At 46.2% G+C, this 22189-nt stretch overlaps 1 protein-coding gene across 1 annotated transcript; it reads right to left on the reverse strand.

Annotated features, from left to right (window-relative positions):
• Positions 1–871: 871 nt before the first annotated feature.
• On the reverse strand, positions 872–20870 carry FAM174B (family with sequence similarity 174 member B). Its single transcript, XM_054387848.1, has 3 exons — positions 20581–20870; positions 11539–11670; positions 872–4691 (listed from the first exon to the last, which is right to left on the reverse strand). The coding sequence occupies exons 1-3, from the start codon at positions 20868–20870 to the stop codon at positions 4688–4690; spliced, it is 426 nt and encodes a 141-aa protein (XP_054243823.1). The 3' UTR covers positions 872–4687.
• Between the last annotated feature and the right edge of the window lie 1319 nt (positions 20871–22189).

Raw genomic sequence — 22189 nt, forward strand, 5'->3', positions numbered from 1 at the left:
CAGCTGCAATCATCTCCATCCAGCTCTAGCTTTTCAGCTCTCCCTTAACCAATAATTTACACCAGATTTTTGGTCATTTGCTCATCTTCCACTTGAGACCTCATCAGAAAGCTAAGTACCCTTAGAGACTGCAGCTGCTGCCTTTCCATTACATTTCTGCAACCCATGCTAAGAGGAGCCTGACCTATTTAGCCACAGCTCACCTTCATGGGTCTCCTGCACCTCCTACACAAACCAGCTGCCTTGTGGCTGTGGCCTGTTAGCATTTTCTGAAGTATTTTGAATTCGATTGAGCTTTAATTTACTGGTAGGACATCATCTAAAAGGCACTGGCTGGAAGGCTGCTGCCTTTTGGCTGCAGCCCTGAATGTTAGATGAAGAGATGAAGATATCAAGGCAGGAGCAATCCTGTGGTACGTGGGGAAGGAGAGAGGAAAAGCAGATTCATGCATGAAGCACTTGATCAGTTTGTCCTGAAGCTGCTCAGGGTCTAGGAGTGTCTGCACTGCAGGTAAAAATAGTGCAAAAGGAAAAGAGTTTTCAGAGCACTGCTAAAAATGTGCACAAGAGCAAAGAGGTTAAGTGTCAGAGTGCCCTGATCCTTAACTCAAGCACTTCAGCATCTCAACCCTGCCCTGAAAGCCACAAGGCAAAATTGTTTCAGTAGACCCACACCTTAGTCAAGCAAGGGACATGGCTTTGCTCACCCAGCTGGACATGGGGTCTGGGACAAGAGCTGTTTGGGGGATCACACAAGTGTCTCTCACTCACCAAAATTCAAGGTGCCACAGCCCTGGTCCCATTCTCTCCTTGCATATAGCACACAACACAAGGGGGTTTTCAAGAACATGTTTAATGATGGCAGTTTCTACTGAAACATCAGAAGTCCATTCAAACTTGTCTCACCAATGTTTTCTTCAAAAGAAGCTTTGGTCACAATGACGAATTCTCAAATCTCTTTGAAAACAAAGTTCAAGCAATTGCACAAAACAAAACACACAGGCCTGGTAACTCTTCACACAAACTGCAGCACCAGCAACTCAGCTAACAGAAGGAAAAAACCCCGAACCCTCAGCCTAGCACCCTGCAGAGATTCCACTCTGCAGAGTGAATCAGAGGGAATAGGTATGAACAAAACACTTGAATGCATTAGTGCTTGTGTGTTCAAGCTTCATTAGTGTTTGCAGACTTCTAGCCTGGGCTGCAGATAAGCTTTAGGACAGCACAAGTTAGTGTGCTCAGCAAACACAAGTCAGTGTGCTAAACATGCATCTGCAGATATTTATCTCCACATCTTTTGGGGGGAAGGAAAATGGCAAAAATCCAAGAAAACCAAACCCAAATGGGAAGCTCACTGTGCATTTCTGCCTGAAATCTGCAGGCAAGCCTGGCACACCAACTTCTGGCTTCTCAAATGGACTCCTCAGAGACAGGGCTGTGGTTGGAATAAAGCAGCTGCGATTCTGTGCAGTGTTTTTCCTCCACAGCATGCACAAAAAGGAAAGCCTCCAATTTACTTGCTCTGACTCTGCTGCCAGTCAGTAGATTTTCCTTTTTTTTTTTTTTTTAAAGCAGTGAGTGAGCTACAGGCTGACATCTGTAATAATGTTTCTCTTTTCATTTCCTGTAACAACAACAAAAAGGCCTTTAAAAATGCTCTTGAACAAAGCAAGTTTGACTATGCAACAGAAAATAGCAGCAGATACTAAGACACGTTACAGTCACCATCAGATTAAATCTGCAGTGTGAAATACACAGAACATTAAGGTAAAAACACTCATGTAGTGGTTAATAGCTGTTTCTTCTCCAATGAACTCCTAGAACTACCTGACCCAAACGGTTCAAAGTATTAAAACTATGTTTTAAACTCATTCCTACCATTAAAAAAATATTCCTATATATATACACTATCAGATGAGTCACATCAAGTGCTCTTAAAATCTTAACTAAATAGAGCTATAGAATATATCACCAGAGACTTTAAATCACACAGAGCAACTCTTGTAGAGGTAAACATTGCCTCACATTTGCAACACCAATTTGAGTATCAAACAAAGCTTCCAGATTATTTTCATGGCCATGAGCAACTGGTGAGGTTGGCCTTTTACTTCCACCAAGCATCTGCTGCTTCCCTCTAAGCACTTTTTAGCTTACGGCACATGGTTTGGGACCTCCCCGAGGAGCAAGAGCGTCCCAGTGGTAGCTGAGCACCTCTGCCTTCAGCATCTTAAACACCTGGTCCCTGTCCACCACTGAGATTTGCCCACGCTGCAGAAACAGTGGGACTTGTTAGAGAGCAGCCAGCCAGCCAAACCCAGCAAGTGACCTGAAGTTGTTAGCAAAATTCCTCGTGTCAAGAACTGACTTGCCTTTGAAAAGGAGAAGCGTCCTGCGTGCACCTTCTCATCTCTCTCCTACATAATTTGGTCTTCTGTGCAAAGAGGTTTCATTCCCTCTCCACCACTCACCCAGCGTGCCTGATGCTCAGCTTAATGAGTTTGGCAAAGAGTGGCCATGGAGATGTTGCCATGGTGTCTGCTCAGACAGGGCAGCCACCTCGCTCCATCACCTCCTTCCGCAGACAGAAGCCTTTAACCTCTCTCTCTCTCCTCTCAGCATCCTTATTCCTCTGACTTCAAAAGGACTTGGTCTGCCTAAGAAGTTTAATTCTTGTCTTCAAAGTTCTTTAGTCCTGAAGAGACACTGTGTGTCCCTCAGAATCATCCAGCTTAAGTCTGAAACCTGTTTTACCCAGACAGGGAAAGAGCCCTAGATCTCCTCTCGACCCACAGCATTGTTCAACCTCCTGGTCCCCACGGTCCCTACCTACCAGAACACAACCTGCTCGGCCCCCTCCTCGCCTCGCAGCTGACACCTTCAATATTGCTTAGTAACAGTAATATGGAATGACTCAGTCACTCCATCAGTGAGAATAACACAGCATTTCTATATTGCCTTGATGACTAATATTAATGCAAGTCTGCTGTGGGATTTTTCCATCCAGGCTGAGGGGGTTGTTTGCAAAGCCTTTGCTGAGTCATGGCTAGGGAAAGCAGATGTGTTATGGGAGCTTCTCTGATGAAAGCACAAGGCTGCTGGGATGGAAAAAAAAAAAAAAAGAATTAACCTTCACCTCCTTTTCCTGACTGCAGGGCCCAAGGTAGCTGTGCAGAACTGGTGTAGACAGTGGTATCATGACAAAGCAGTTCAGTATTCTCAGCAAGCCTCAAATCCCAGCAGGCCTTCAAAAATAAACCACCCCCAAACCTGGCAGCTTGCTGCAGTGCTGATGCTTTGCCAGAAACTCTGCAGCCTCCTTAAGGGGTTGTAACTGCAGGAGGCTAGTAGAGGGTTAAGCAAACAGTGGGATAATCCTAAAACAATTGCAAAGCATGCATTCCCCAAGAAAAGCAAGGTGACAGCCAGTTTAAAAACCCAAAATGAAAGCTATTAAGGGGTGCAGTAAAGTCTGAGCTGCATCTGTGGTTACTTTAAAGGCAAACCACAAAGTAAAGAAACAAACCCTATTAGGTTTGCCCTTTCCCTCCATGGCCTGGAAAGTCTGCATACTTGTGGTCCCCTAAACCAAATCCATCCAGATGCAGCAATCTAATTCTCATTGTGTCATCCCACAGCTCTGACCTCTGCAGCACAAAGCACAGCTGGGAGTGATGGTTAAAAAAAGCATCCTTGAGTTAAATGAGATTTGTCAAGCAGGTGGTAGGGAAAAAAACTTCCAGTTTGATACAGATTAAGATCACTTACATGAAGCTTCCATGAAAAATAAGAGTTCTTCCTGCAATCTATTAATTCCATAGGATAACTTATAATAATGCAGATTAATTGTAGACAAGCTACAGTCAGCAGAGGACAGTACAAAACACTGGTTTTACTCCCTGGGCATAAAATTACAAAAATAGATCTTCTTTAATCCAAGACTGTTGTCATTTAGGGCATGCCTGATTCATCCTATTTCCCTGTGGTTTCATTTATTAAAGTTGGTCTGCTCAGAGCTCCTTGGGACAAAGTCATCATGAAAGCTTAGTGCAACTGTTGTTTAAAAAAAAAAAAAAAAGAAAAAAAGGAAATAAAAATAATCAGTAGCAAGTCAGTACAATTTTCTGTGTGAGTTAACCTCTCACACCCTCTCCCAATAAACCATGGCTTACATTTTTACTGCCTAAAGTCCTAAGTCACCTCTAAGGCCCTAAAAGGCACACATCTTGATTTTTTTTTTTTCCTCAAACACATGATCTGCTTAACAATGACCAAAGTTTAACAGTGACTGAAGTATTGAACTAGGATGTTAGAAAAGAAGTCCTTGGGGCAGCTTAGTTCCATCTTCCTTTTCTTCCTTCTGCACAACTTAGACTATCATGAACTCTAAGTCAATACCCAGGGCTGCATCTTGTCGTGCTTTAGTGACACTGAAGGAAGGGAGAGCTGACTTTGCAAAGAGGAACTCTGGTCATTCCAAGATAGCAGTTTGGAAACCAGGGAACTGAATGGTGACATTTTGGTCAGGAGATCCATAGCCTGCTGTACAAACAGCATCTTGAAGAGGTGAGGCCTGGTTTGGTTGTAATGCTGCAGAGATGAAAGCCTCCCCTTTCACAGTTACGGCTTCAGCAGGTCCCTCGACAGCAGAATGACATCTGGCAGGGTACTGATGCTCCATGGAGCTGCTTTACCTGGAAAAGGGGAAGAATTAGTACAGCTGTAGATCTGCAATTAAATAACTGACAGCAGAGATGAGAACCCATGGGCAAAGGGAGAAGCAATCCAGGAAGGCAGAAAGGAAAAGGCGACGTTATTCACAGCCATCACCTGCAGCTCCCTCCAGCAACTGACTGCTGAGGTGCCACTGGGCACCTGTCTGATGTTAACACCATGCCAGGAGAAGCTGGAGGAAGCAAAGGAAACGAAACCAGAGTTGTATCAGACAAAACCCAGATGCTGAACAATCCTGTGACCAGCCCCTGTGGGAGCATGCCCAAGGGGGCTGTTATTTCACTGCCCATGAAACAGCATCTTGAACCTCACACCTTCTTTTCACAGCACTGCAGCCCCTTACTGAACACACATGGACAGTCCTCCTTGCTGTGGATTCTCCTCCTGACACCCTACTGCTTTAACTGCTTCAGGGTTCATAAAAAAAAACAAACACCAAAACACTTTATAGGAATTTGTTACACTCCATGAAGGAGATAAGAGCTGTCCCCTAGGACTGCACCACCAGTGTATTATTGACTGAACCAGGCAGCCAGTGTGGTGTGCTTGGTAATAACTGTTACAGCTGCATGAGGAAAGAACCTGGCCTTCAAAAAAACCAAACACAAATTGCTTTATGACCAGCTCTTGCTTCCCCTGCTGCGGGGGACTCGTGGGAAATCCTTAACAGCAGCACCAAAGCTGTGGTAATTTGTTGTATTTACAGTAAGCAGCTGACTGTGGTGGTGATTTGCACCCTCTTCAGCTGAGGATAAACAATACCCCTCTGCTCATACACAACTTGTCACTGCTGCCTGCTGGAAAAAAAATATAAATGAAGCTGCTACAAACCCCAGTGCAATTCACCTAGCATCATCCAGAATGGCCTGTAGCTTTTGCTGGCAAGAAAACAAAAAAATCCATTAGACCTGCTCCCTTGAGAGTCAACACCTTGCTGTTACAAGCAGATAATACCACCAGGCTCCACTCAGAGCTGCACACAGGCAGGATCTGGAAAGGAGATGGAAGACACCAACTGTGTAACTCTCTCATTCTACAGAGCCTCCCAAAAGACTCCAGCACATCAAAGGCTGAGCCCTGCAACTCTAATTAAGATATTTCCACGCATTTCAATGCTATCAGTGTCCAGAATCCAGCCTTTGCATGTGGTGTATTTTCCCTCTAAAGCATTCAAGATCAGACTTGATGTGGCCCTGGGCAGCCTGATGTAGCTGGAGGTGTCCCTGCTTACTGCAGGGGGGGTTGCATGAGATGATCTTTGAGGGTCCCCTCCAACCCAATGCAATCTGTGACTCTGTAAAACACCCTGCAAGCTCTCCAAAGCCCTTTAGTTCCACAGCAGCTGAAAAAATGTTCTTTTCTTCCCTCTGCCTGCCACTGCTCCTTACACATAAATCTTTCTGCTTTCAAGAGCACTTTGGAAGATGCATTCCTGAAATTCTTCTGCGTTTTGCTGGTGCTGCTGTCAGAGGGAAAAATTACAATCTATGTGGAAAACAAACTGAGGAATCTCAGCCAACAGCAAGGACAGAGGCCTCAACCCACCCCAAGAAAACTATCTTTCAGTACTTATTCAGGAGCCAGACATTGGGCCTGGCACAATTCCAGCTCTAGCCTTTAAATTCCAAGCTCTTTCTGGGCTCTCATGTGGCACCTATCACCCCAGACTGGAAATGCTCTGTGGGGACAGTTGTGAAATTCTCCCAGCTGGGCTCAGCAAAGCGTAGCAATGAGCTGCCTCCAACAGCTGCAAGTCAGCAGGGAGAGGAGACACTGCTGATATCCCAGATTACTAGAGTGCTTTCAAAGCCTTTCATGTGCAAGGCACCACAGAATTTATTCAGTACTTGTTTTCAGTTTTCTATTGAAGCTGACAAGAAATCCCCCAATGAGCCAGGCTGGAGTTAATAAGCTTAATAAGCTAACAATTTTATTTACCTTTACAGAAACTGCCTTTTTTTGCAGCTGCTTACATCTCTTTTCTTGCACAAAAGCAAGCAGAGTGCTCTTGATGAGGGATGGGTGCTAACACCAGTTTGCCAGGGACATTTGCCTGTAACCTGCTGTACTTTGTTCCTCCATTCTTGAGTATCCACAGTGCCAACTGCCTGAAGAATCAATGGTTTAGCCCATCAAGTAGAAGATCATGAAACCAGCACAACCTTCCCTTGACCTCGTGAAAAAAAGTGCTGAAGGGGCAAAAATAGGAGAGGGAAATCTTACAATCTATTTATTGGTGAGATGAGAAAGAGCACAAATGGAGGGTGGGATTTAGCTTTCCACTAATTCATTTTCAGAGATGTGCAGCAAGTGTAATCCCATCATAAAACATGAAAAAGCAACTGACACCTGGAAAATGATGACCAGCAGAGTTCATGTGGTCCAGAAATCAATTGGACAGGGAGACTTTTCAGCCTTCAGCAGCACAGACTGAAATGGCAATCAAGAAACAAACATCCTTTCCACATTCAGTTTGCTTCTTTCCATAGCTCTAGAGCGACTTCAGAACAATTCCTGAACTTCTTATCCAAATGCCTCTGGCAGTATCAGAGTAAATATCTACAGAAACACATCCTCCATATAAAAAAATGGTTTCCATGAAGCTTTTCAAGGAGTGATTTGGCTACACAGCCCAAGGGATGTGGATCTACTGGGAGCCCAACACCTTAAAGCCTCCACAAAAAGAAGTGGTACAAAAAAAAAAACCTCACAACAACCACCAGCCTTCATCCAACAGCCCAGCTTACACCATCTGCTGTTCTCTGATGCCTCATGGAAACAAATGCACAGAAGGACAAAGCATTAAAGGGAAGAAAATGAACTGCATGAGAACAATTGGAGAGGTAGATGTTGCTTCTCCCCTGTTGCTGCCAGACAATAACTGCCTTTTAATTACAGTGCTGTTTGCATTACATGGGGGAGACAGCACAGAATCTCATTACTCCCCCAAACACTGATGGAAGTGCCAGTACAGATCTTGCAGTGATGGGAGGGGACCTCAGACAAACCAGACTAGAGCCTGCCCACATCACCCTCAGAAAAGATTTATGCTTCAAACCCAAGCCAAGACTATTTATGACCTGCATTTCAGTCAGATATTAGGGTGAGAGGAAATGGATTTGAGTTGTGCAGGGGAGGTTTAGATTGGACATGAGGAAAAACTTCTTCACTGAGAAAGTGGTGAGGGGTTGGAACAGGCTGCCCAGGGAGATGGTTAGTCACCATCCTTGGAGGTGTGTTCAAGAAGCTGTAGATGTGGCACTTCAGGACATGGTTTAGTGGTCATGGTAGTTGGGTTATGGTTGGGCTATGATGATCTTAAAGTTCTTTTCCAGCCTTAGTGATTCTATGATTCTGTGAATACTGGGGTAATGCACTTAGTGTTATATATTAGAGGTACTTAATGTTATGGCATTCCAGGCCAGCTCTTCAGATTTTCCCCTACTACCATGTTAGTGACAACCCTAGAGATCTGAAAGCATGGGATTGCCTCACAGTTCCCATCAGTAACACCTGAACTGAATAATCACAGAATGGCTTAGGTTGGAAGTGACCTCAGAGATCAACCATTGCAACCTCCCTGCCACAAGCAGGGACACTTCTCAACTAGACTCAGCTGCTCAAGGCCTCATCTAACCTGGCCTTGAACACCTCCACAGAGGAGGCAGCCACAACCTCCCTGGGCAGCCTATTCCAGAGTCTCACCACCCTCACACTGAAGAACTTCTTCCTCAGATCCAGACTAACCCTACTCCCCCTCAGCTTCAAACCATTCCCCCTTGTCTCTAGACACCCTGATGAAAAGTCCCTCTGCAGCCTTCCTGCAGGATCCTTTCAGCTATTGGAAGGCAGCTCTAAGGTGTCCCTGGAGTCTTCTCTTCTCCAGGCTGAACACCCCCAGCTCCCTCAGCCTGTCCTCATAGCAGAGGTGTTCCAGCCTTTGGATCATCTTTGTGGCCTCCTCTGGACTCACTCCAACAGCTCTGTGTCCTCCTTCTGCTGGGGACACCAGAACTGGACACTGTACTTGAGGTGGGGTCTCAGGAGAGCAGAGTCGAAGGGCTGAATCCCCTCTCTTGCCCTGCTGGCCACACTCCTCTGGCTGCAGCCTGTAATGCTTACAGCACATCACAGCCAACATGGCCATTCCGCACTGCTCTTTGCAAAATTCAATTCCCTTCTCAGAAGCCTGTATTTTAAAAATACTTCTGGTGCCTTTGTAGTGAAAAGCACTGATGAAACACCACTGTGAATCATCCCTTTCTGGAGAATAGATCATTTTCCTCATAGTTTCACAGCTTTTAAACAAAAAAAAATGAATAGGACAAAAGATTTCACCTAATTTCAAGTGATATAGGGAGACTTTATAGGTTTAAATGGCTATGGAAAGCTAGTTTCTGCCATAGATATGGCAGCAGGTATGCTACAGTGTCCAGCATAATTGCTTCTAGGTTGCTGCAACTCATGATGCTTTGCTTGAGTTGGCAACCAACCTGAAAACAGCAGCATCATGCTATTCCTGATGTGTTATCCCCAGTGCACTTCATCCATCTGCAAAATTTATTAATCTTTTTAATACTTTTTTTTTAGATAATGGAGAGAGGAAATAGTTTTCCTGACTTAGCAATTAACTCAGGTTCTTTTAAAACTCTAGAGACTTGCTGAATATGGAAAATAAACCTGCTACCTGCATGTATTTACAACTCCCATTAACCACTGAGAGGGATAAAGTTACTTCTCCTTACCCTGTCTTCCTGCAGCCTGCACCCAGCTGCCAAAAGCAAAAGAAGGAAACTATTTCATGAATTATGCTTTTTTTTTTATTTGGGGGTGGAGGGTGTTAAGGAAGGAACCCAAACAGAAGACCTGGTAGAAGATAGTTAACAGACCCCATCAGTCATGTCTGAGATGCCCTTTCTGTATCTCTAGCCCTCCTTCCCATCTGACCACAAACACCTATGAAGAACCTCCTGACTGCTTTAATGGGGATGTCAAAGTCAACAACTCAAATCTGCAAAGAGGTGTCTTTACTGGTGACAGGAGATAGGAACTGTTTGGGGAGGTAGTCTCTGAGCAGCACAAAGGAACCAGAGAGCTTGCAACCTTTCACAGCAAGCATAGCCTCAAAGAAGCTTTCCCAAAATCAGTACTGCTAAGGGGTTGCCTGCAAGCTGATCTCCCCCTCCACACTGAGGTAGCTCTGAGCTAAACACATGTATGCTTGAAAGAGCAAGGACTTCAGAAAATGGAATTTAATAGCTGCTGCACTGTGGCAGAAGGAAAGGACTCCCATGGATGAAGAAAGAACTGCTTGGCTAAGAACAAAAAAGCCCTGTAGTGTCTGAACTGAGCATCACAGGAGGTGAAGAGCCATTTGTACTGTGGAGGAACCCATGAAGCCCAAGTAACTTTTGTGAAAGCATCAGCAGCCTGTGCTCCAGGGAAGCAGTGTCAGATAACATTAGTCACATGGTTTCCAGCAAGTTCTCTTCTCTGTTCAGCTACTTACTATTACACATCTTTTCCTGAAGCACTGCCATGACTGAGAACCTTCAGGTCTCAATCTTTGGAAACCCACTCTCATTTCACTACCAAAAGCTCCCAGAGAAAGTATTAGGTGAGAAGAAAAGGGGCAGAAGACACAGGCAGTTAAAGCAGACCATGGTGAGAAAGATCTCTTGCACCTTGAGTGTAGCAAAGCTCAGTCCCAAAGTCAAAACCACACAAGCTGAATTATTAGAGCAAATACAAGGCAGCTACAGAGAATGGCAACAGCCAGGCAAGGACTGATAGGAGTCTTCCAATTCAAGAACTAATTATTTATACATAAAGGCCTGACTTTTAATAATACAGTTGTTTGGAAAATAAGCAGCAGAGCGTGCAGTGCTACGTGTTCTAGATGCTGGCACAGACGTGTGTGGAGCAGATGTGTCACTGTTCCTTTCCAAAGTCAGGAGATGGGCAGCATAAGTCTGTAAAATCTCCAGTTAGGAGTTGTCAAGTTCTGTGTTTTTATAATTAGGAGAGCTTATTTCAGACCAAGTGAGACAGATTTTGAAGCAGGCCATATTTGGATGAGAATACAACTTGATTTCTGTGGATGGCTTGATGCAAATGAAAATGAGATATGCAAATACCCTGATGCCATAAATCAATGCACAGCATCTTTATGTGCTGAATGGTTGCTATAAATCTCAGGCCCTGAACAGGCACCAAAAGTTTTGAGCTGTCACACCGCTGCTTTCTCAAAAAGGCAAACACAGTTTAAGGAAAGTTTGTTGCCAAGGGGTAACTGCTGACACCATCAGTGAGGGACCACAGAACAACATGAGAGCACTCTGGTACAAACCCAGAATTCAGTGGAGATTCACCATCATTTTTTCCAGGCTGAGGACAACAGCAGTGCCTAGGAAAGAAGCCCTTGATCCACAGCTCTCCGTCCAGTTTGTGCCTGGACACTGAGGGACAACTGCCAGCAGCTGCCTGAGAGGGGAAGCTCAGCCTGTTAGACCTTGTTAGCTATTTGGGGCACATGTATCTCGTTGTGCAGCTCTGCAGAGGAATGAGGAGGGCAGACAGCCTAGGGGTAGCAATGTGGTTATTACAAGAGCAGGAGTACAGAGCAGTGTGTGCTGAGAACAGGCAGAGGGGATGGGGAGTCATAATGCTTCTGCAATGTGAAAGGGAGACTGTGATTGCCTCATCCCTGCCAAGCTGGCCCAGCAGAGGAAAAAAAAAAAATAAAGAGTTGTCTTCACTAGTAAGAGCTCAGTGAGCAAGCCTAACTGGCCAGGCTCACAGCAGTACCTGTATTTCACATCAAACACTGTTGAGTCTTCATCCTCATCATCTTCTTCGTTCAGAGGAGCCATCTCTACCCGCTCAGCTGGGGTGGTGATTATGTCATACTTCCTGGTCTTCTTAATCCTCTTGCCAGACCTGAAACACAGAAGTGAGCAGGGTCTTTACACACTATTCTTTGGAGAGGCTGAAGCTGTTCCCCTCCAACACTGAACCACTGCTCTGATTCAGACCTTCCCAGACACGAAGGCTATGGAGCCAGCCTGCGTTCCCTCTCTCTGCCTTTTTGTGCCTCTCGGTGTAGAGCACAGCTTCTTGTCAGCTGCAATCCAGATCAACATCAGTCTTTCAGCTGCTGACACACCAGAGATCCTCTGGCATCCAGGGCAGGCATATGAGTGCAGAGCCCACTGAGTCCTTCCTGCTGCCATGTTCAATAAGTGAGACATGGGCTTAATCAGCTGCAGCAGCCAATGTTTAGATTAGAAAACCCAGGTTAAGCCCTGCTGAGACAGGGGAATGTTCTAGTCAGGATTATGAGGAGCAAAGGGGTGGTGATGTTTGGGTACAAACAGCCTGATCTTTTTTCTTGCCATCAGGCCAAGTTCAGGACTCCCAGAGCAAGAGCCCTGATCCTTGTCTGGGAGGTTCCATGCTCTACACTGTCTAGGTGTGACGAAAAGTCCTCAACTATCAATCCAGCTACCTCCTATAGATACCAGCCTTACTTTCCTTTTGGGATGGAGCTGCTCAAGCACCTGAACTCCCATGGCTTTGAGAGATAAATTCTCTAACACTTTCAATTAAAGACTCGGTGTGTGGCTTCGCAGCTAATTCTCTGCCTGTAGCTTGAGCTGCCTGGGTTCTTATCATCTCACCGACTCCTTTAATACACATTGGGAGGGCCACACCACTCATGCATGAATCCACTTTTGTGATTACACACTAAAGAAGGTGCTGATGTGTACACTTAGCCTTCAGGGAGGAAAATGAATGGGTTTGGTTACCAAACTGTAGAACTTTCACCTTCACCTTCACTAAAACTGGCAACTGCCAGCCTGAGAAGGTAGCTGGTGCAGGCAGAGGCAAGCCCCCTTTCAGTTTTGGTAATCACAGCTACTGCTCCAAGCAGACAGCATATGGAATCATAGAATTGTTAGGGTTGGAAGGCACCTCAGGATCAGCCAGCTCCAACCCCCCTGCCATGGGCAGGGACACCTCACTCCAGATCAGGTTGCTCAGAGCCACATCCAGCCTGGCTGCAAAAACCTCCAGGGATGAGGCTTCCACCACCTCCCTGGGCAACCTGTTCCAGTGTCTCACCACCCTCATGGGGAAGAATTTCTTCCTAACATCCAATCAGAATCTACCCATTTCAATTTTTGTTCCATTCCCCCTAGTCCTATCATTACCTGACACCCTAAAAAGTCCATCCCCAGCTTTCTTGTAGGCCTTAAGATACTGGAAAGCCACAATAAGGTCTCCTCAGAGCCTTCTCTTCACCAGACTGAACAGCCCCAACTCTCTCAGTCTGCACTTCCACCATCAAACAGCTTTGCCCTGGCTCATCATGCAAGGTGTGCCAGATTCAACACTGCCATTTTTGCATTGAGAACATGCAAAAATACACAGCAGTAAGATGTAAGGTTGGATTACAGAGACTGGGACCCAAGTCCTGCCCTTGTGCCTCCACTGCAACAATCCCTCCCAGGCTTAAAGTAAATTTAAATCAGCGACCAGCTCCGTTGTGGAAATCTCAGTGCCTCTCCCTAGCTTTGCTTTTTGGGCTGTAGTTCAAGGCTGAACAAACAGGTTCCAGGCCTCGGGATGGAGCAGTTTGCATGTCCTCCCTGTTCTGAAGGCTGAGGTTGCATCAGAAGCAAGAAGAAAGTCATCTCCTGCTGTCTAATCTTTATAGCAATCTGTGTGGCTGTGTCACGCAGAGCACAGACAGGGTGGTTTGTTCTGTTACTGCTGTAGTTGAAATAAGCAACTTGATATCCAATACAGTAAGACTCTTAACCCAAACACTTGAAAATCCTTTTGAAAACACTTCTCTGTGTTATTCTGCTTCTCAGCCAAGACCTAGCAGCAAAGTGATGCAGAGGTCTCATCTTACACACAAGCAAGGTATTGCTTTTACAAGAAACACTCACACTGTGAAGCCCAAATATAGAGCGAAACTAACCTGTGTCTACTTGTCAGAACAAAGCAAGCACAGCCTTACCACTTACCTTACACACAGTCCATGCTGGCTTTCCATAGGTTCACCCATTTAAAACCACCACCTGTGTACCAGGCCCACTTTATTGAAAGACATCCTCACTCATTCCCTCCACTGGAAAATACCAATTCTGTGGAGTTCATCTTACACCACCATTTCTATGGAGCTCCTATTACAACACAATATTGGAGTATTTGAAGCAATTACTCCAGAATAAGTATTTTTAGACATGGAAAACTAGAAGCCTTTAGCTTCCAGCCATTAATTAGTCTATTTGGGCTACACTCTGAAGAGGAGCAGAACTCACTACATGGTGATCTATTAATCCTCCACAACCCTTACTTAACCACCGCGGTCATTTAGACAGGGAATGAAGCTCATTTTGCTGCTGGGTTTTGGCTGAGCTGCTACAGTCAGTTGTTTGCCCTTGGCAGGGTCTTTACTTGCCTCTTCTTCCTCAATTAATTCCACACCAGATTAGCCAGCTAATTTGTCTTTAATCTGTACTTTTCAGTGGTCTGTTTTCTCACACTTGCTCATTTGAGAGACTCCCCTAGGCTTCATAAATACCAGAAGAATTACCAGAGCTAACTTTAAAGGAAAGCCTTGGGAGTGTCCCTACATGCACACAAACTGAGCCTGCCTGTCAGGAAGCTGTTGGCACATTAAAGCTCCCAAACCTCAGCAGGATCCCTGTAATCACCACTGATGACAATGCAGAAGAAAAAGCTTTTTATCAAGTGGGTGAGACCATGCAGCATCTTTTGTTTGCAGACAGGCAGCAGAGAAGCACAGAGCAGGAACTACAGAACACAAATGTTTCATGAACTCTGGAGACCTCCCTGGATAGGATTAGGACACATCAACCCTCATGGGCAAAGAGAGTTCTCTCCTTTCCAGCCAGAAAGAGCCAGAAACATTTGTTTCGTGTGAGGCTTTTTAAAGCAAACATGAAGCGTGCTGAAAGCTGTGGTCAGAGCATGCCCCTTGCACAAGGACAAGCTGCAAAGCTCCCTAAGTGGTTTAACCAGGGGAGAGGCAGTATTAGGTATTTCAGCACAGAAAACTGTCTTCCACTTCAAAAAAAATCATGTTGTTTCTGCTGTCTGACTTCAGCCACCCCTCCATAATTAGAAGGGGATGCTACAAGTCTTGCACTGAATCATCATGGGGAGGGAAGAAAAAAAGAAAGTTAACTGCAGCCAAAGGTTATTTCACTTTCGACCATGTGCTTCTCCCATCAAAACTCACTGGAGTAAACAGAAGGCAGGCATAGCGAGCACAGTGATTAACTGAGAGATGATGAAGTGATGTGCACACACTGGCACTGCCCCTGGGCTCTAATTCCTGTGGTGCCACACACCATGCCAGGGTCTGGTCCATCAGAAATCAGATGTGCTCCCTCTACTGCACCACCCAGCACAGGGAGGAACAACACAGAGAGATGGGCTGGAGCAGAATGCTGACTTTGTGTCTCTGTCCTTTGTCCTGGGGCTATTTTGGTCAAGCACTAGTCATATGCAGCACTTCATCCTCCTTTCTGAGGCATCATGTGGTGGAGTAAATGTTCAAGTCAACTCATTGTATTATTTACGCCTCTGATCTATTTTAGTCAACAACCCCTGGTATTCAAAGTTAATGCTTCTCTTGACCCAGAGAGAGAGGGCTCTGTGTTTCTTATCATTAACACTTCCCGCCAAGGGATGCAGAGGGAGGGCACCATCCCCTAGGAAGAAAAGCAAAACAAACCCAAACATCCCAATCCCTATCCCTTCTTAGCCAACTGCTCATTGGAAGTCTGATTAACTCAGCTACAACCATCACAGAACCATAGCAATGTTTTATCAGGAATGGAATTGGGACCAGTTTATTTGCTGTTAATGGGCTCCATTAGCAGTTAAAAAAAAATTATGGAAATATAAAGCTGGGGAAACTCCAGGCTTACTACCAGCTGACGAATTAGATCAGAGATATTTCATTAGTGTGGGTCTGGCTGGCTGGCTCTGCTCTCTGAATGGTGCTCTGTACAGCAAAGTTAAAGCATGAAGCCAAGTCCTGGCACATGTTCTGGATTTCTCTGCTGCAAATGGAAGCAGGGACAGCCCCACAGCACTGGGACACAGCATTGTGATGGGGACGAATGGATCTAGAGCTGCAGGCCTTCCGTCGGCCTTCCTCCATGCCTTGATGGGTTGGGAATTGCTATGAGAGCTCTTCTTCCTCTTGGGAATGGTGTGCACTAGAGAATTTGAGAGCCCCTCAGCACAGTAGCCTAAGGGAGAGCAACATCTCCCATGTGCTCTGCCTTGGTGCCCTCTTCTAAGACACAAACCTTCCAGAATTCTACAGCCTTGGGTGTCCTTTGATGCCCATGGTGGTGCTGTGTTGATGGTTGGACTTGATGATCTTAGAGGTCTTTTCCAACCCAAACAATTCTGATTCTATGATCTTTGCTGTAGCAAACTGAAGGTGCTGTGGTTTCTAACAATCAAGTCCTTAAAATGCAGCATACATGGCCGCAAAGAGTAGAAGCAGGCCCTTGCTTAACTGCACTGCTAATAGGAAGCATGGATCAGAGACTGCTACTGGGAATAACTTCAGGAACACATCTGGTGGTCAGTGCCAGTGCCAGCCAGATACTTCCATAAATCATAGCTCAGTCAGAACAATTCCACCTGAGACATGCTCAAGAGGTCTCTTAATGTACTACAGAGCAGCTATAGAAAAACTTTTATGATCTGCCCAAACTCTTCAAGGCAGCAAATCCCAGAACAAGAAAGCATTCAACCGTTGTAGTGACTGTTCACACCAGAGCTGTTAAGAACTCAAGACAGTGATGCTCTCTCCTTTCCTTCTGCTCATCTGCTGTCCTGCTCCCATCAAGACAACCCAGTCTTCCCAAAGACAGGACCTCTGAGCCCCATGATAAGAGTCCCATTTGTCTTTCTCTGTGGCCATAACTAAACTACATGCAGCTTAAATGAAGCCTTCACCATGGATTACAAATCTGTGTTTTGCTGTTGGATTTTTGTTCTTCTCCATTTAAGGTCATTTTAATGGAGAGTTTTTCTTTCTTGTTCCTGGCAGAAGTCTTGTATTTACTGGAGTACCCTAACTGGTTATAATACAATTGATTTTAAATCAGTCAAACTCTGGGGGGTTAAGCTTTGGATGGCCCAGAGCAATTGCCCAGCTCATAGAACAAAGGGTCTTGTATCCTATGATTATATGCTTGAACTTCTCTCCTCAATCTCAGTAATTTATACCAGTTTTGCAATTACTGGAAAACTAAGCTTAAAGTTGTATTTGAAGAAGAAATCAAAATTGAGCAACAAGCAATGTACAAAGCAAGGAGTCAGAAAACAGGTAGGTAACTTCTCTCTCAAAACCTAGATGAACAGAACTCAAGCTGATAAAGGCTACTATTAAAGGGCAGCAGCAATATTTATAGCAGAGTTCTCTACAGCTGAAGCTTTGAGTTGCTTTCAGCTGCCCCATTTGAGCAGAAGTGACTTACCCAGTTTCCCTAGGAGGTATATGTCTACCAGCACAGATAGCCACATCTGAAAAACTGCATATCCTGGGAGCTGATCCCAAGAATGAACTGAGCTGCACCAGGAAAGAGAAGCAGGGCAGAGTAGGAAGGTAAAAAGGCAAACTCCAAACCACAAAGAGTGAATTTAGCCACATGAAGCTGTTGCAAGACACTGTTTCTTGGAATGTAAACTACCCAACATTCTGACTGAGAATAACATGAAATTTGGTCTGTTGTGGAAATGGTTTTGGGTTGGGAGCATGCCATTCCCAAGGGGAACATATAGGAAAGAAAGCAGGCCCAGAACTGAGCTTGCCACCCCTCAAAGTAAATACTAGAGCAAATTAAACCTTGCCACACACAGACAAGTGGCAGAGTCTTGTCTGGCCCTCACAGTCCCTAGCAGCCAGAGAGAAAGGAAATTCAGACCACTTTGAGAGCACCACCACAGTCTGATTCACAGGACCATCAGATGAATTCAGAACATAATATTCCCAAAAGGCATGAAGAGGAATCTCTTAGCATTGTTTTAAAACCAAGAGCTGGAAAGGTTGAAAAATGTATCTATTCCTGCTGAAACAAACAAACAAAAGGGGGGAAATAATATATACATTAAAATGTATTAAAAATAAATAAATGTATTAAAAAATAAATTCAATGCCTGTGACAAGAATATCTCACCACTCACCAGTTCATTTCATCTCTACAACCCATATCTAAAAGGATAATTTACTTCCAGCAAGCTACAGCAATTTCACAGTGAAGGTTTAATCAAAGATTGGATTTCAGCAAAATCCTATTAATAGGAATCCATGACACTTCTGGACAAAAAAAAATTGGCAATGTTTTTGACTAAGTATGAACAAAGCCCTTATTCTGATGGAGAAAAGCTTTACATTTATTGAGGGTAAATCCCTTATCTCTTCTGCAACAGAATCTCCTCCAATCTCTGTTGTCAGCTACAACTGTGACACGGTACAAACGTACCTGTTGGTATTCTTGTCTCATTTTGCAGCTGGGGTAACTGTTTACAAACAAGTGCTGTCAGACAAAGAAATGCACTCAGAACCTGAAAGCTTCATTTCCCATTTTCCTTCCAGGTTCTATTAAAGATACATGAGAGACCTCAGAGGCTGATTTTCTTGCAGATCTTGAATGCTGCATTAACTCTGATCAGTTGTGTAATGAGGACTTTGGCACGGGAGAATTAATCCATCATTTCCCAAGGTGACTTTAACCTGGACCTGGTTTTGCAGCTGCTGGTGGTATGGGGAAAGGTCTTTAAAGGCTACCATTTTGCTACCTTTGCTTAGAAACATTCAGCCTTATGCCAGGTAGAGGAAATAACTTTCCAGGATCAGAAAGAACTATGAATAGAAACTCAAGCATTTCACTCGGCACTTGGTTATAGACTTCCTAATTCCCCCTCATATAGATACTACCAATTTTGCTGTGTTAATCCATGACAACTTTACACGGCTGCAAAGTGGTTGTATTGATTTTTAAAAGTTCCCTTCAATATTTTACTGGGTTTTCCCAAAGCACCTTACTTTAACGAGCAAATTTATTTGCATTGTCTTGTGCCAGCTGCTGCAACGCATAAGAATTTAGTTAAATGCCAATTTCTTTAGAAAATACCAATTTTTATAATTTAGGTCTTGAAGACCACACTTCATCACACTACCATTGTGAAGACTGCCCCTCATACACGGAATCAATTCAGAAACGGGAGAAGCAGAGCATTCAGCTGCAGCCATCACGTAAATACAAAGGAGCAGCTTGAAGATACAACAAGGAACTCCACTTGTTCAGCTCCTTCTGTCACCTGAGCCGTGGAGCACACCTCCTCCCCTCCTCCCTGCCGCCGAACGCCAGCTGCTGCACTGCCGGCTCTTTCCTGCTGCCCCCACTCAGATGTCAGATGACTGGTAGCTACCCGAAGTTTGACGTCTTCCTGGCAAAGCTGGGCACAAACAGGCAACAACTTCTTATTTGGAGACTGCGAGCCAGGGCCAGCCTTTAGTGCACCACGGGGCCTCTGGCCACTACTCAGATAAATAGTAATTAACATTAACCGTGCCAAATGGAGCTTTAATATTTGTTTTTCTTCTGCTCCAGCAACAAGCCGAGACGAAGACTGATTTTATAGAGACGCTGAGTTTAATTTGCTCCTGTCCCTCTCAGCAGGAGGCATTACACGAGTTCCAATAGCTGCCTGGATAACTCAAGCATGTGCCAGCACCAATTCACTCCGGTATGAACTGACCCACACTGATAAATGGACAAGATACAAGCACCAAGGAGATGCAAACCTCTGCCCAGCTGCCTGCTGGCCCACCAGCACTTCTCCCACCTCTGTGAGCAACCAGGAGTTTCTGTCCTTCCATACTGGGTGCAGAAGCTCGTACCCATCACTAATCTACCTGACTGAAACATAAGGAACTTTGGTAACACATCACAGTTCCAGTAAAATCAGGGCTGTGCTCTAAACCAACATCTACTTTCAGCACTGCTGGACATGTTCAAACTCATCTAGTTAAGCTCCATTAAAAGGTAAAAGAAAGATTTTTTTTTTTTTTTAATCCAGCATGAGTTACTACAGGAGCAGCATCTGCAGTATCTCATGAGTGCATAGGACACACGTGGCTGAGGCTGGATGGGACCTCTCAAGATCAAGCAGGGCCACCCAGAGCCATCTGTCCAGGTGGGGTTTGAGGTTTTGGCTCCTCAGATGGAGCCTACACAGCCTCCTCAAGCCACCTAATCCCAGTGACCCACCGCTCTGGGAGCTAAACTCCCACGAATTTTCAGACGTTCAGATGGGCTCTCGCTCGTTTCAGTTTCTGCCCACCCCAGTCTCCAACCACCGCCGTGGTCCCACGCATAGAGCTGGGACCTGCACATCCCACGCCTGGAAAAAAAACCCGCCCCTTGAACCCAAACTCCTGCCCCGTTTTTCTGCAGAAATGGTGGAAAACACAGATTTGTGAGGCCGGCAGCACCTCTACGAGTGGAAAGCCCCCGGAGTTTCATGAGGCATTTACCGAACGGTGCTAGCAGCCGAGAGCTCCGCACCGTGTAGGCTCCTCGCCTCTCGGGGAGGCGCCGGGAGGTCGCGCCGCCAACCTGCCTTAAGAGAGCCAGCGGCGGCGGGCAGGCCTCGGCCGCAGCCCACCCGATCCCCGGCCTCCCCCCTCCTCCCGGGCAAGAGGAGCCTGCAGGCCGCGGACGGAGGCCTCGGCCCGGCACCTGCCGGGGGAGGGCGCGGCGCGGCCTGGCGGAGCCCTACCTGAAAACGCGGAGCAGAAGGCAGGCGATGAGGGCGGCCGTGAGGGTGCAGGCCCCGATGACGGCGGCCTTCAGCCCGGAGAGGTCTCGGAGCAGCGCGGGCACGGGGCTGAGCTGGGTCCCGCTGTGGTTACCGGGCGCACCGGCCGGCCCGGCGGGCAGGCGGCTGCCGTTGACGGCTGCCGAGCTCGCCGCCGGCTCCTGGCTGCCGTGGGCTCCCGGCACAGCCGGCAGCAGCACCGTCAGGAGCACGCAGGCAGAGAAGAGCAGCAGCGGGACAACGGAACACATCCTGCCCGGCTCCGGCCGCCGCCGTGCCGAGCCCCGGAAGGTAGCGCCGGCCGGCCCGGCCCGGCCCGGCCCGCCTCCCCGAGAGGCACCGCCTCCCGCGGCTGGAGCGCCGCTGCCGGTGGCCGGGGCCCCGCTGGCTGTGGGGGCGGCTAGGAGCGGGGCCTTCGGCGGTTTTTCCCGCGGTTTCCCCATGCCGGCGGGCTCCTCGGAACCCCACAAAGCGCCGTTTCATCGGCGGTAGCGGACCGCTTCTGATGACAGCAGGCAACATCTGCCGAGACGCGATATGATCGCAGGGTTCAAGCTGCGAGCAAAGATAGTACAGGTCTGCCCGTGCTGCCGCCTTAGCACGGCATAACTGCCCCACTGAAGGATTTTTACATCAGATGTGCGGGTTTTGGGGGGGCTATTTTGCCTTTCCACTGGTCATCTAGGCTTTGCTTCCAGGTTAATTTAGTCACTGATACTTCACATCTTTGAAATCTTCAGACTGGTGGAATCAGAGCCACGGTTGTGCAGACCATCCCAGGTGTGCCAAGCATGTGAACAGAGCCATCAACTAAGTCAGACAGGGAGAATGAACAGGGGAGCAGGAGAGCCTGTGCTAAGATATAACTGTGCTCCTAAGATGTAAGTTACTTTTGCTCTCCGTGTTTGGCATTGCCATAAGCTTCACTGCAGCAAAATAATTGTGTCTGGGGAGGGGAGCATGCTGCCACTGAAACGGAGTGAAACAGAGGAGAGGGGAAAGAAGAAAAAAATAATTTCCTTCCTATTAGACTCTATACTTCAGGGTTAGCATGGCAGGGTATAATCTATAGGAACGTGTGACTAAACTGTGAAAAAGACTACAGAGAGAGATTCCTGCTGGCAATGTCACAGTGGAAAGGTGGTGGTGGTGAAATAATGAGTGGTTCATTGACTTTCCCAGCCAATTGGGATGCTGTACCTAACACCGCCCACTCCATAATAAAAGCATCCTGTGTTTTGGTTTGGTTCTGCAGAAAGTTTTTTGGGATGAGGAAACTTTGACATGGACACTGTGCAGAAGGCCCCTTAAGGCTGTGAATTGGTCATTGTTCCAGTTTTATTTCGTTGCTTACTTTTGTGTAGTTTCCCAGTTACCAACATGGGGCCCTAGTTTATTTCCGTTCAGAAACAAACAAACAAAAAAATGTAAGAAGTCCAGCTGGGCATGAGGTCAAATTGTTGATGTAAACTCTTCCCCAAACATTGGTGTGAGCACTGCTCACATGATTTATTATTTGTAAACACTGACCCTGAAGCTCCCCTGCCTGTTCCGAGATGTTTGCCAGCTG

This window comes from Indicator indicator, chromosome 16, assembly GCF_027791375.1.
Source record: "Indicator indicator isolate 239-I01 chromosome 16, UM_Iind_1.1, whole genome shotgun sequence".
Lineage (NCBI taxonomy): Eukaryota > Metazoa > Chordata > Aves > Piciformes > Indicatoridae > Indicator > Indicator indicator.